General features: G+C 39.9%; 3 protein-coding genes across 3 annotated transcripts; 1 reads left to right on the top strand and 2 right to left on the bottom strand.

Moving 5' to 3' along the window:
- Positions 1 to 15: 15 nt before the first annotated feature.
- LOC140773406 (uncharacterized) lies at positions 16 to 2,784 on the bottom strand. The gene is made up of 2 exons (XM_073115938.1): positions 2,628 to 2,784; positions 16 to 592 (listed from the first exon to the last, which is right to left on the bottom strand). The coding sequence occupies exon 2, from the start codon at positions 561 to 563 to the stop codon at positions 264 to 266; it is 300 nt and encodes a 99-aa protein (XP_072972039.1). The 5' UTR covers positions 564 to 592; positions 2,628 to 2,784; the 3' UTR covers positions 16 to 263.
- A 652-nt stretch (positions 2,785 to 3,436) lies between these two features.
- LOC140772859 (F-box/kelch-repeat protein At5g43190-like) lies at positions 3,437 to 7,262 on the bottom strand. Its single transcript, XM_073115080.1, has 2 exons — positions 5,250 to 7,262; positions 3,437 to 3,818 (listed from the first exon to the last, which is right to left on the bottom strand). The coding sequence occupies exon 1, from the start codon at positions 6,377 to 6,379 to the stop codon at positions 5,273 to 5,275; it is 1,107 nt and encodes a 368-aa protein (XP_072971181.1). The 5' UTR covers positions 6,380 to 7,262; the 3' UTR covers positions 3,437 to 3,818; positions 5,250 to 5,272.
- A 1,404-nt stretch (positions 7,263 to 8,666) lies between these two features.
- On the top strand, positions 8,667 to 13,243 carry LOC140772858 (protein NRT1/ PTR FAMILY 5.10-like). Its single transcript, XM_073115079.1, has 4 exons — positions 8,667 to 9,026; positions 9,154 to 9,371; positions 11,651 to 12,162; positions 12,245 to 13,243. Exons 1-4 carry the CDS (start codon positions 8,909 to 8,911, stop codon positions 13,026 to 13,028), a joined length of 1,632 nt encoding a protein of 543 aa, XP_072971180.1. The 5' UTR covers positions 8,667 to 8,908; the 3' UTR covers positions 13,029 to 13,243.
- The last annotated feature ends 801 nt before the right edge of the window (positions 13,244 to 14,044 follow it).

Below are 14,044 nucleotides of genomic sequence, written 5' to 3'. Positions count from 1 at the left end.
TAATCTGCTATAAAATTAAAAGAATAAATAACATTGCTCAACTTAAATCCAGCATAATACACCATGCACAACCTCTACAAATATAACTGCTCTGATTTGTCTTCCAATATATTGCTCATGTCTCAATAGCTACCCATGAGTACATGTTATAGCCAGTGCAAATAGAATGGAAAACATACAAGCAGTGAGGTGAACTCTCTTATGCTGGATTAGATCATAATACTAGCTCTCATGGAAAGAAGAGCATAACCCAATAATATTTTCTATCTTCCTAGAAGAACTTCGTCAAAGTTCCAGTCCCTAACGAGGTCCCTTGTGACAGCATGACTCCTTTGGAGTCGCGGAGCTCCTCCTATACCTTGACCAGCTCCCATAACAGGAAAAGGAGTCACCTTAGATGTCCCATTGCTGTTAGAAGTCCCGATGGGAATTCCTACCTTCTGTGTCAAGCAGGAGACAACTGCAGCACACCGCCCCTCGCCCTCTGAACTTGAGACAGAATAGCTTCGAAAGGAATGTGATGGGCTCTCCATGCCATGACATACAAGGCATGCTAAACTCATGATTGATGTACTATTACACTGGCAAGAAACTGCAATTCGCATAAGAAACGTTAGCAGTCAATTATACTTCCAAATGAGCAAATTGCCACACAACTGATCACAAGTAGCATAGTCCAATTTTGACTATAAGAAAACAAGTTATCATTTACATCTGATATATAAAAGAGATCAAATTATAGACTTAAGTCCTAACCCAGCATACAGCACAGAAATATCTGCACATTCAGGCACAGAAATACACTCTAATTCTTTACCAAAGAAATCAGAAAAACTTATATCAAAGCCCCACCTAAAGCAAATTAACTTTAAACATATCTCTGGAGTATGTTAAGACTTAAGAGGCATGCTAAGAAAAGGAAAAATAACTTCTGAAAGAATTGCATCGATTTGAAAGAGCATAAATTTCACCCAAGTTCGAACTTATGTTTTTAGAAGATTCCAGCATCAGCATAAGCGCAAATCAAATACATATTCAATAGCACAAAATTAGTTTTGAGATAATCTAACAATCAACAAGACAAATGCATAATGAAGGTGAATTTACTCGTACAAACTCAAATTAGCTTCTTCTAGGCTTCTAACCGTCCACTTCTATCGTGGACATGTCAAGGACCAGAATGTTCAGGCTGACACATCTCAGAAGAAGGCATTATAGTCTAATTCAGGTACGGTCTGTGGCCTAAATTTCTTGGGTTATATGTATGTATGTATATTTCATATAATACAAACACTCAGAGAGACATGCATACAGTAGAGGCACGATCAAAATTAAAGATAAACCTCATTCAAAAGGTTGAGAAGTAATCAGTAATTTGGCAACAAGATTGACATAAAACTTAATCAATTTCAGCTATCCTGGAAGTAGGTAAATTGTTTTACATTCTAGTTAGCAATAATTTGCCGGTTCAAAAGAATGTGTGGACACATGTAGGAACAAAAGGAGAAGCTACACAAGCTAAATTCAACATTAGACCAAGAACTAAGATAACAAAGAACCCACAAAATAAGGTTCCTTTAGAAATTTCCTAGTAGCAGAGCACATTCAAATTGTCACTTCTTCACCAAACATTATGCGAATAGTGTGTACAAACAAGTTTTATTAGCAGGCAGAAAAACATCATTAAGCGTTCTTGTTTGAGTATGTGTAGCTCTCTAACATAAAATGAGGCACTTTTATATAGGAGCTTGCTAAGTCAAGCTACACTCAAGGAGAGCAAAAAGAGACAAAAGGACCCAATTTCAGATCACAAAGTATAGTGCAACTGCTAGAGTCATCAAAACTATGGGCAGCGTATCTCTTCCTAGATAAAGACGGTTCCTAGTAAGGGAGAGAAAAACCAGAAACTGGCATTAGGGATTAGTGGCTTTTCTTTGTTAACGTAGAGCATTAATAAAGAACCTTACATTAACTAGAGCTAAATGGAAGAAACCGAACAATATAGTTAGGATTAGTGGCTTTTCTTTGTTAACGTAGATTATCATATTCCTAGATGGGTATCGTCATATTGTGCCAAACTGCCAGTTTATAGAAGAAAAACTAGTATCAAATGAAGATAGCATCATTTGATAGGAACAAGGATATGATTGAATAGCAAAAGAAACAAATTGACAAGTTACGTGTTTTTAACGAATTTATAGTATCGATGCCTCAAATACTCAAATAAGACATAATATTCAGAACTATTCCCTAACTTAAAGACCTTCCTATTCAACTTGCCAAAACCTAATTTTATCTTCAAAAAAGATCAGAGCTTTAAGAAAAGACGTCCAGAAGTTACCTAGCGATTCCTAGAAGAAGATCTCATCGATTACCCTCACATGATCCACCGCAATATCGCAAGAATCCAATCCGATATTATTAAAGCCATGAAAAGAATCAATTTTAACCAACTAAACTAGATCGAACCAAACCACCTCTAAAATCCCAACGGATTCAAAGCGAGGAATAGTTAAGTACTGCCTCCGGTATCAAAATCACATCAAATCTCTAAGACATATGTGCATAAAAATCGCATCTTGAGTTATTTCTTTGGCTCGAATTAAAGGGGGAGAGATAACTCTGACCTTTCTCTGTGGGTGCAATCCGTCTGTCCGTAGAGGTAGGTGGCCAGAGGAGAGGGAGAAATGAGAGGATGGATGGGTGTGTGTGCGTGCAGAGAGAGAGAGAGAGAGAGAGAGAGAGAGAGAAGAAAAAGATGGAACTTTGTGTGAGACGATGGTCTCACAAAGGAAAAAGAATGGAAGACTCCTGAAAGGGATAGCAATTTTTATATGAAGGGAAAAAGTAACAAGTTACAAGGTAGAGTCTCGTCCAAATTCCAATTTACTTGTTGACCAACTTTTTTATCTCTCTCTTTCTCTCTCTCTCTCTCCTTCTGTTTTTCCTTGCTTTTGATTCAGGATTATGTTTGCATCAATTCCAATTTTTCATAAATAAAACAAATTGGCTGGAAAAGAATCAAAGATAATGTGCAACAAATAGGACCTAAATTTGTACTTTGATAAATTTTAGCATGCTTCAAAATGAATGCATCTTGTGTTATTAGAGAAAAATATATGACAGTATTAGACCTTGTGGTTATGATAATGTTAATGTGGACCAATGCCGGGATGGTAAGCACATGGATGGCATGGCATCATTAGAGCAATTAACTCTTACATAGAACATGGTAATTTTATGCCACTGCATGATGTGTGCCCTTGTTTAAGCCACCCAGCAACCTGTCCACCATGTGGTTGTTAGTTTTAAGTTCTTATGCTGCCAGAATCTTGCCAGACCCAGCAATGAGAGAGAGAGACACACACCTTTTAAAATATGTTTATAAAGGTATTTAAAGCAAATAGTTTCATAACTACTCAAATAGTTTCAAAACTACTTAGAAGATCAACCATTCGCTCCCAACAAGATTGGTGAACAAATATTTCATGTGCTGTAATAATCATCTGGTGTTATAATACAAGATAGCAGATAATTTGTCATAAGAAATAAAAATACTTCTTGACAGCCATATATAACATGCATGTCGCTATGTCAGATGTACATTCCATATGGAAGAAAGAGCATCCCAAGATGTCATTCCCCATCTTGTAACTTCTAGGTGATATATCCATTTGTTGCGAGTTGAGAGCTTTATCATGATATCATTCAACAGGACAGTTTGGTAGCCTCCACCTTTTTATTGTCAAAGAATCTCTATTGGAGAGACTTCAATATATCTTGATCCATGCTCCAAGTTAAATTTTGCATGCAATCACCTATCACAAAGACACAGATAACTATTTAGAGTTGAAGTAGAATGTGAAGAGCTGAGCCCCTGATATCCATGTAGCAGAAGTCAGTCAAATTTATAAATGTGATTCGTATCAATATCATGTTCTTCTCCTTGTGGGGACTGAAGAAAATACATAACTCAGCATTTATCGGAAAGATGAAAATAATTCCACCATAACACAAAAGGTAAGAATGAATAGAACACCAAAGAAGCCACTAGTTGGATAAGATCTGCATAATATTTTACCTGAATCAACAAAAATTACTTGCCTGTCTACTCAAAAGTTAGCAGAGTCAACAAGACAAAATAAAGACTTGTACACCGCCTAACATGATAGAAACATCAGCAGAGACCATCCATCTTAGAACTTAATTGGGTAAAATAATGATGCAATGACTTGTGACATTAGTCAAAATGCAGATCTTATATCCTCCACTCGATGATATATTATGATAAGCTCCAGGAAAATGGAAAACTTGTCAAATCATTGATTCAAGTAAAGTGACATCCCATATAGTCAAACAAGCATCCATTAATTAAAGCTCAAGTAATGACCTGAAGTAATATTTAATTGCTGATGCACACATTGAGCAAATTATTGTATCCACAAGGTTTTCTATGAGATAAGTCTTGAGGCCTTTGAACAACTAAAGGATAATAACCATGCATCTCTCCGAAAGGTCGCAAGACTTAATACTCTCTGTGAGGCTTAATTATAGGATGCTTCCATGTATTCCAGGTTAACTATAGTTGGAAATCCAGTAGTTCTAAACAGAATATCTTATCAAAGGCCTTTGGGAGATATATTTAGTGAATTGATGAAGACATCATATTTAGTATATGTGTAGCACAAAACTCTGCTATAATTTTCCAAAAAATCATTCCCTCTTAAAGAATTACTTAAAGGTAATAGATTTGTATTTATGTTACTCTTAGTCGTAGATCATGCTTGCAAATATACTGAGACGGCAACTTGAGAAAGAGCTGAAACAATTCTACCACCTTATCAAGATTGAAAAGATAAATGACATTTAAAACTCGAAGATAGATAGATAGATAGATAGATAGATTAGTTCCAACTCATCTTACACTACAAAGCAGAGCCATAAAATTCTATGTCGCATCACTAAATCTTATACAGGGATATTGGGAGGCCAGGAGCCAGTATGTCTAGACTACCCATGATGTAGGAAAAGGCTTTGATCCCAATGATTGACTAGCACAGAACTTGATTTTGGCACAAAAAAATATTGCATCTGTGTTTAGCTCATCAAAGGAATTTGTAGTAGTAATCAAATTTCAGTAAAACTCACTTTAATTAAATGAGGATTCCTAGACTAAGTTTACATAAACAAAAAAAGTATATGAACTATTGAAGAATGGTTAAAGAACTTGCAAGGGATTGATAAATTACCAGACTACTTTCTTATCAATCTCTCAGCCTCCATCGAAAGGTTTCAATAGATTGATACTAGGCAGTACAGCGTGCCCGAACCACCTCCTTCTCCTATTCTCCGGGATTAGATGGCAGGGCGGCGGCCACCACCACTTTCTCTCCATTAGATCAAATATCAAAACCTGAGAATCATCAGCATTGTACAAGCAAATCATCCCCATCTCACCAATTGCCTCAAAGTGATAGAACCGCCCACTATAATGACCAAACTTCCCGAAAAACTCATCCGGCATGAAGCAAACAACCCTCCACTCCATCTCCGACAAATTGAGCCGCCAAATTCCAATCTTTGCAATCTCACCGAGCTCCTCCAATCCCCCAACCAAGAACAATTCCTTCTCAAAGACCAACAAATGCGAAGAAACAATCTTCGCCGGCATCTCTACATCGACAAGTTTCCACCTTCCATTACCCGGATTGAACGATAAAAGGCGATCCGGCCCGTAGCTAAGAACAAACAGCAACCCGTCCAAGAACTTGGCGCTTCCAAGAACGGCGAATCGCCCGTCAAATTGCCCCGTTAGCTCCCAACGCCCTCGCCTCGAGTCGTACACCTGGGAGTACACGCGGTCGCCGGTGGATACGGCGACGACCTTGAAGTGATCGACGCCATCGTCGATGACGGCGAGGACGTAAGGGTGGAGAATCGGGATCATGGGGGGGAGTGCTAGGGGAGGGGATCTGGAGAGGAGGCGGGCCGCTGCTAGTGTTAGGGTACCGGCAGCGAGCTTGTGGTCGACGACGGCGAGGGAGGAGGAGGAGGCGTGCGGGTCGGAGAAGGAGGAGGGAAGGGGGAGAAGGAGCCAACGGCAAGAGGAAGGGTGGAATGCCGCTGCGAAGGAAGGGGAGGGGCAGAGGAGGTCGGTGAAGAGGAAGAAGAAGAGGTCGTCACGGTGATGGTGGTCGTGGTGGAGGAGGGAGAGGAAAGTGGAGGATCGGAGGAGGGAGAGGAAGGAGCGAGAGATGGGGAGGAGGCGGAGGAGGGAGGAGATGGGGAGGAGGGAGAGGATGAATTCTTGGAGGTGGAGGGGAAGGAGGTGGAAGGGGAAGGAGGGCACCGGAAAGTGACCGGAATCGAGTGGTGACATTGAGGGGGATAGGGCTGCGTCCGATGGAACGGAAGAAGCGGGCTATTATCATTTATCGTTAATAAGAGTCACTATGACGTAGATTAATTGGTCATTAATTATTGAATTAAGTGTTCCATCTTAAATCATCTTAAGAATATATATATATATATATCAAAAGTCCTTGAGTCGCATTCCAACGAAGTTAAGAAGTACAGGAGGTCTAGCTCTAAACCAGACCATAGTTTGCAAAGTTATTTTTTTCTAAGGCAAATTGAGCTAGTATGTGGGCTTGGCCGTTGTTCCCTCTACCTGTGAAACCAACATGAATCTTAAGGCCAAGAGATAATAGTTCTTTTGTAATGTCCACTGATGTATTAATCATCTTAACGTCTGACTTAGGAAATCGCTGACCCAAGGATATTAATTACCGTTCCAACCAACATCTACCCAAATAAAAAGGTCATTAGCCTCAGAGAAAGACTAATATTGTGGAGATCACAATTTAGAAGCCAGTTATCCTTCACAATATTAATATTCTCCCTATTGTCTACTATTTCTACGGAGAGTGTAAAATGCTCCATACCGAAGAACCATTAGACTGACTTTATAGGAGCCTCCCAAAAAGAAGAGTTTCTAAAGTAATTTTTTCTTCAGACAAGAATCTTAGAATACTTGAAATTTGTGTGAAGGTAAGTATCGAAATCTTCCAAGACTAGTACCACTTCTGAATTGCCTAGGGCTGTCAGGCTTGACGAGCAGCTCGGGCTCGGCTCGGGTGAAGCTCGAGTCCGGCTCGGCTCGATCAGAGCCGAGCCCGAGCCATTATAATAGGCTCGAAATTAATATCGAGCCGAGCCTGAGCTGGAGCCGGCTCGCTCAGGCTCGGCTCGATAGGCTCGATAGCCTGAGTCCCTATGACTAAGGACACGTGGCATAAGGAAATATTGCCACGTGTCCCTCACTAACTCATTCTCACCCATAACTATCCTAACATTCATCATCCTCACTTACCCCACCCTCATTAATTACTTCACCTTTCTCATCACATGGCCTTCCCCATCATCAATTCCCCCACCCTCACCTTCACTCTCACCCTCATTCACCCGATCACCTTCACTCTTCCCTCCCCGTCGGTTTCCATCAGCAACGACGGCAAGCCACCACCACGGCGCCACACCTTCCTCTCCATCGGCCTCCTCCAACTCCTCCTTCGTCGTTGGCCTCCTCCTCCTCCTCCTCCGTCGTCGGCCTCTTCCATCCGTCTCCGACTCCTTCGACAAGCCGCTGTCCATGTCGCCACCGCCCACGTCGCAACCGTCCACGTCGCCACCGCCTCATCCTCTAATCGAGCTCGAGCTTTGCTCGGGCTCGGTTAGGCTCAGCTCGAGCTCGGCTCGGGTTGAGCTGAGCCGAGCCTGAGCAACATTGTGAGGCTCGAAACTAATTTCGAGCCGAGCCTGAGCCTGAGCCGGCTCGCTTAGGCTCGGCTCGTTTACACCCCTAGACTTGCCCCTCCACTATTACAATCTATCATGTATCAATATCTTGAAAAGTGTCTAGTAGTGTGAGTCTTATTAAGCCAATATTGGTAACGTGGACTGATCGAGATTTACTCTCTCGATTTCACCCACGAGCAATTGGCCGCCCCTTCCATTGGTGCAAAGTTTCGATGATAGAGGAAAAAGAAAAGAAAAAGGGCCAAACAAAAACTAAATCTATGTGCGAGCCGAGGCAGAATGATTTTTAAATCTTTCTAGCATGTGAGTTAAACGGACAAACATTTCTTTATCCCAAAATATAAGTATCTCTCGGGGCCCATGTAAACTTAGGTTCTTAAATACACTAGCGATATTTCCCAAAATAATTGATATTATATTAAATTCACTTCTTTTAATTACTTTAAAGCTAATCTTTATTAACTTTTTTCTCCATGATTTAAAAAAAAACATGAATATACTACATTAAAATATTATGTAAGTTCTTTTTATTTTACTATTAATTCATTATTAATAATATATGAATCCCAATTAATTTTAGGCTCAAATCATGATTTTTTTAACAAAAAATATGTTTTGAGTTTTACCCATATTATAACCAAAGTTTTTTTTTTGTTTCAATAATTGGATGGTAACTTATTAGTCATGAGAAAAGTATTTCCAAAATAATCACCAATTAAGTAACAATGTAATGGTTTTAGAGAAATAAGTATTATTCTATTTATTTACTAATCATGAATATAGTTAAAACTTAGGTGATACGATAAATTTTGATCCTAAGTATTTTACACGCTCAAAATTGAAGGACAAGTGGACAATAAAACAACGTACCTGGAGGCTGGAGCTCTCCAATCCTCACTTCACACGCAAGTTAGAACTAACGTAGTTGCAAATCTCAGCAACCAGTGCTGCAGCAGATCACAAACTATGTGCGGCTACGACAACTAATGTAGTTTTTCACCTCGAAGTTACAACGAAATCGATAAGACTGAGTAAAGAGAGCTCTTACAGAAGAAAGAAAAAAAGAGAGAGAGAGAGAGAAAGAGAGGAGATGGATGCGGACCCCCTCCTGCCCCAATCGCAGCCGTTGGTTGGCGTCGTGGACTACCGCGGCCGTGCGATCTCCAGATCCAACTCCGGCGGATGGACCGCCGCCCTGTTCGTCATCGGTTCGTAAATTTCCCCAACCCCTCTTTCTCGCAATTCGAGTTTCCTTCTTATTCGTCGATTCGGCGCCCGTCTGATCGATCTCGATCCTGCGGTGATATATATATATATATATATATTTAATTCCAGTGCTCGAGATCGCGGAGAGGTTCTCATACTACGGCATCTCGTCGAACCTGATCACCTACCTCACGGGCCCCCTCGGCGAGTCGAACGCCGCGGCGGCGGCGGCGGTCAACGCGTGGTCAGGGACGGCATCGATGCTTCCTCTCCTCGGTGCCTTCCTCGCCGATTCGTATCTCGGGCGTTACCGTACCATCGGGTTGGCCTCGCTCCTCTATATCCTGGTTCGTTTCTCTCCTCCTCTATCCAATCCATCCTCATTTTCCGTTTTCCCTTTGCTCGACTTTGTTTCTTTTCGATAATGAGAGCTGTATTCGGCCAAGATGATACGCCGTCACGCTAACCAAGGTAACGAAGCCTCCAAGCGGATCCTATGCTGCCCCAGTTGCAGAAATTCGCTGCAGCCGAACATTTGGCTGCTAGCTGAATGATCACTCTTTTTATATCAGATAACTACATCTAGTCAATTATTCTCATTATTTTCAAGATATCTTTGAAATCCTCACATTGAAATTTTTTTTTTCTTTCTTTCTATTAGCAATTAATTTTAGACATTTAGATCATTTTATTGAAAGAAACTTTGAGCATAAAATTATTATCTGATGTATGAGCGAAAGATATGAAATAATTAAAAAAAGTCAATTTTCTTCTGAAAATGAGCAATAGGCCAATAGTTCATGAATATAAGTTTAATGAACACTTAGATATTTCTGAACTAAAATTTTAAAAGATTAAGTTGCATGTAAACACGTGCTAAAAAGATATCATGCATTACATTTATGAAAGAAAAAAGAAAAGAAAAGGAGAGACATCATTCATATAATTTGGTGAAAAAATATACAATAAGTAAAATTTATGTCTAAAGGACGAGCATTATTGTGTCCAAAATGGGACAAACTGTGTGATATTTTAATGCATATAGAGCTCAGTGCGTTGAAGCTGAAATATTACTATTGCTATCCGAATACAACAATTTTAGTTTGTATCTTTTACCAATCAACTATCAGATGGTGAGCAGGGAGAAAACCTGCTGTCGTGTGTCATTATCGTGGGACACCCTATTGGGAGATGTTCTTTCGTAGCCAGGTCGGTCGACGGTAGAATAGTCTTCCAGATTAATAAAATGGGAGGTTCCGATTGCTTTCGGTCTTGGATTAGAGTAGCCATGTGTTAGGTACGACTTTTCTTATCATCTTCTTCTTCTTCTTTCTTATCTTCAACCATCCTGTTATGCATGCACCTGGCCCTGTAAATTTAAATTAATTAGCGATAGCAAGTTATTTGCATCGACATATTATGTATATCAAAATAAAGGTATTTATATCTTTTTATAATTAACTTGATGAAAGTTTAATTAAGTTGTCTTTTTGTTATTATGTCTCTTGTTAGTTTAAGATTGATTTAAACTAAAATTTGATAACAGATAAAAATAGAAAATTAAATTTAAATTGAAATCTATCTCATATGAAAGTAAAGAAATCAAATTAAAATTGTATAAGTGATATCTCCTATGTCTACTAATATCTATCACAATCATATCTAAGAGAAAAATCTTAATAAAAAGAAAAAAAAATATATGATTAGAAAATTAGACATATTTAATCTAATCTTCTTGATTTATATGCTATCTTTTTCACGTAATGTTGTATTAAAATTGATATCAGGTATAAAAACTATCTATTATAGCTGTTAAATTATAAATTTTAAAGGTGTATTAAAGTATATGTCAAAAAATATCATATTAATAAAGTGATCCAATACATGCAGTCAAGGCTGTGGAGAATCCACAGATCACAGCAAAATTAGCCTCAAAAGTCAATTTTATAACTGCTTGTAATTAGAGGGCGGTCAAGTCTTAGGCCACGGTGATCCCTTGTAATCGTTAACCTTACTGTCATCCACCCGAGCCTTTCGCTCGATACTTTAATACTTATGGATTTAGTAATTGATAGCAACTGGAGATCACATCAGCTCGCCTGCGAGAGTGGGTGGGATCTCGCTTTCAACATCTCTATCACTCCCTTTGAATGATGCCACCATTGTCGATGCTTTGATCTCATGGTCACACCAAATGAGAATCTCTTATTTCTTCCATTTACTCTTTCTTTCCCCCACATTGACGGACATTTGGCTGCACCCAGAATAAAAAGGTCTATAATCAGAGCCAAAACTCCTGTAAGCTGGGATTGAAATTAGTTTCAAACATACCAAAAGATATTAAGCTTGAACTGTAGATTTATGTCAAAGCCTATTTCAAGCCTCTTGATGCTTAGATTTAAGTCTATTTCAATTCAGGCCTGACTCAAGCTTAAATTGAATCATAGATGATCTACATATATTAAAATTAAATTGCAAATTAATATCAACTTATGTAAATTGAGCCTAATTGAGATCTAGCTTGATAGAGGCGGTCTATTTTAAGCTCGTCTTGGAAATTTTATTTTGAGCATGATCTAAATCAAACTTGACTCTTTTCAATAAGAGCCACTAATTCTGTTCACAGGGCTACGGAATGCTGACACTCTCCTCCATGCTGCCATCTCTCCGCCCTCCCACATGCGACGGCTCAGTCGATCCGACGACGTGCCGCCCTTCCTCCTTCCAAATCGGCTTCTTCTACATCTCGCTTTATCTCGTAGCCTTCGCGCAGGGCGGTGACAAGCCTTGCGGCGCAGCTTTCGGAGCCGATCAGTTCGATACAAACGACCCCAAAGAATGCATCTACCGGAGCTCCTTCTTCAACTGGTGGTATTTCTCTATGTCCGCAGGCATCAGCACCGCGGTCGTGACTCTAAGCTACGTCCAGGATAACGTCAGCTGGGGCCTCGGATTTGGAATCCCATGCATGGTCATGTTCTTGGCTTTCATGGTTTTCTTGCGTGGCACGAAGACGTATCGCTTCTACATCCCCGGTGAGGAGAGCCCATTCGCTCGCATCGGCAAGACGTTGATGTCCTCCATGAGGAGCCGGTGGAAGAGTCTTCTTCAATCTAAGGAAGCTAGAGAAAGCCGGAAGTATGAGTTCTCGAATTATGAAAATGGGATCTTTACGTTACGAGCCCAATCTTACCTCTTTTCCTCTTTTGTCATTGTGTAGATATTCGATCACGGAGGATGAATGTGCACAGAGTGCTAGACACGTCGAAGAAGCCAAGGGAGTGCTCCAATTGCTTCCGATATGGTTTACTTGCTTAGTATACGGCGTCGTCTTCGCGCAGATCACTACCTTGTTCAACAAACAGGGAAGAACTCTGGACCGAAGGATAGGCTCAAGCTTCGAACTGCCACCCGCCGCTCTGCAGAGCTTCGGCACTCTGTCCATCATCGCCTTCATCCCGATCTACGATCAAATCATCGTGCCCACCGTGCGAAAGTTCTCAAAGAAGCCGACCGGCATCTCCATGCTCCAAAGGATTGGCATTGGCATGGTCATCTCCTTCACCACAATGGTGATAGCAGCCTTGGTGGAGATGAAGAGGCTCAAGACTGCCAGGGATTTCGGACTAGTAGACCAACCGACCGCGACGATCCCAATGGGCTGGTGGTGGTTGGTTCCTCAGTATGTTCTGATAGGCATTGGAGATGTCTTCACGATAGTTGGGTTGCAGGAGTTTTTCTATGATCAGGTGCCCGATGCTATGAGGAGCCTGGGACTCGCCTTGTACTTGAGCATCCTGGGCATAGGGAGCTTCATCAGTAGCATCCTCATTTCAGTGATTGACAAAACCACCAGGAGGAGCGGAGATAGTTGGTTCTCCAACAACTTAAACAGAGCCCATCTTGATTACTTCTACTGGCTTCTTGCAGGACTTGGTGCTCTGGAGCTGGTCTTGTTCTTGTATTTTGCACAAACTTATGTCTACAAGAAGAAGAATGTGTGAATAGTATAGACTACTTGGTTCTTTTGTAGATCTCATTACCACTGTGGCATGTAAGTTAGAAGTGACTTCCTCTTTTCACAAAAAGAAAATAGGCATCCTACATCAAGGCCATGATTATATATATCAACATAGAGCAGTGTAATTTCCCTTTATAAGTTTCAGCCTCACTATTCATCTCCTCTATTTGGAGAATAAGAAGCTTGTAATTTTGTGCTCCTCTGGTTGATCATATATTTTTACTCCTACTTAAAAACCCAAAATTCCAATCTTTGAGATCTCACATCAATGTGTTGTTGTTCAACTGTAAACTAGACTTATGACTGAAAGTTAAAGCTAAGCTAAAGAACAAGTTGACTGCTCTGTTCCTGTTGAGCTTTTGTCTACTGCTTCAGAAAAGAAGAAATACTTTAGCTTATCTTTTTGTTCATATTAAAGGCTCTTTCCTGTATCCTTGTGTAGTGAGGCGTACAATCTTTTATGTAAATTAGTATGACGCAGCTTTATAAAGTTAAGCCACTGCTCTTCTTTCCAAGGATAAACTCATAAAAGTACTGCGCTAAAGACATGCGGGATAATTATAAAAAAGTGCCCTTAGGTTGGAATAGGAGGGTCTTTTCTAAACCATATATATATATTCTCTGATACTTTGTAATTAATAATAATAAAAATAATCTATCCACAAACACTTTACTAACATTCTACAGAAACTGTCGATTTGGCATTATCATATATACGTTAATGAAGATAATCGTGAGATGCAGAAAGACACTAGTAATGGTCGTTGTCCTTACGTGTAGAATGTTCTGTATCAGTGTTTATAAGCATAGCTTTACATGTTAATAATAATTACAATGAGAAAAAAGTATCAACCATATCTCTCACTTATTTTGACTTTCTCTATTTGGTTCGAGACAAAAATCTTTTTTTTTATTTGAAGTGGAAAAAATAATCACTTTTATAATTTTTAAAAGGAACAAGTTCTAGCCAATCAAGGACTGCAAAGTACCCTAAATGCA

This window comes from Typha angustifolia, chromosome 13, assembly GCF_048772165.1.
Source record: "Typha angustifolia cultivar Huaian chromosome 13, ASM4877216v1, whole genome shotgun sequence".
Classification (NCBI taxonomy): domain Eukaryota; kingdom Viridiplantae; phylum Streptophyta; class Magnoliopsida; order Poales; family Typhaceae; genus Typha; species Typha angustifolia.
This window is presented reverse-complemented; position numbering and strand designations above follow the sequence as displayed.

What these genes read in the sequence shown, in the direction of transcription:
- LOC140773406 (XM_073115938.1), bottom strand. Translation starts at nt 563, where the DNA reads ATGAGTTTAGCATGCCTTGTATGTCATGGCATGGAGAGCCCATCACAT.
- LOC140772859 (XM_073115080.1), bottom strand. Translation starts at nt 6,379, where the DNA reads ATGTCACCACTCGATTCCGGTCACTTTCCGGTGCCCTCCTTCCCCTTC.
- LOC140772858 (XM_073115079.1), top strand. Translation starts at nt 8,909, where the DNA reads ATGGATGCGGACCCCCTCCTGCCCCAATCGCAGCCGTTGGTTGGCGTC. An exon ending in CGCCGCCCTGTTCGTCATCG is followed by an intron (nt 9,027 to 9,153) that starts GTTCGTAAATTT and finishes ATTTAATTCCAG; the next exon opens with TGCTCGAGATCGCGGAGAGG. An exon ending in CCTCGCTCCTCTATATCCTG is followed by an intron (nt 9,372 to 11,650) that starts GTTCGTTTCTCT and finishes TTCTGTTCACAG; the next exon opens with GGCTACGGAATGCTGACACT.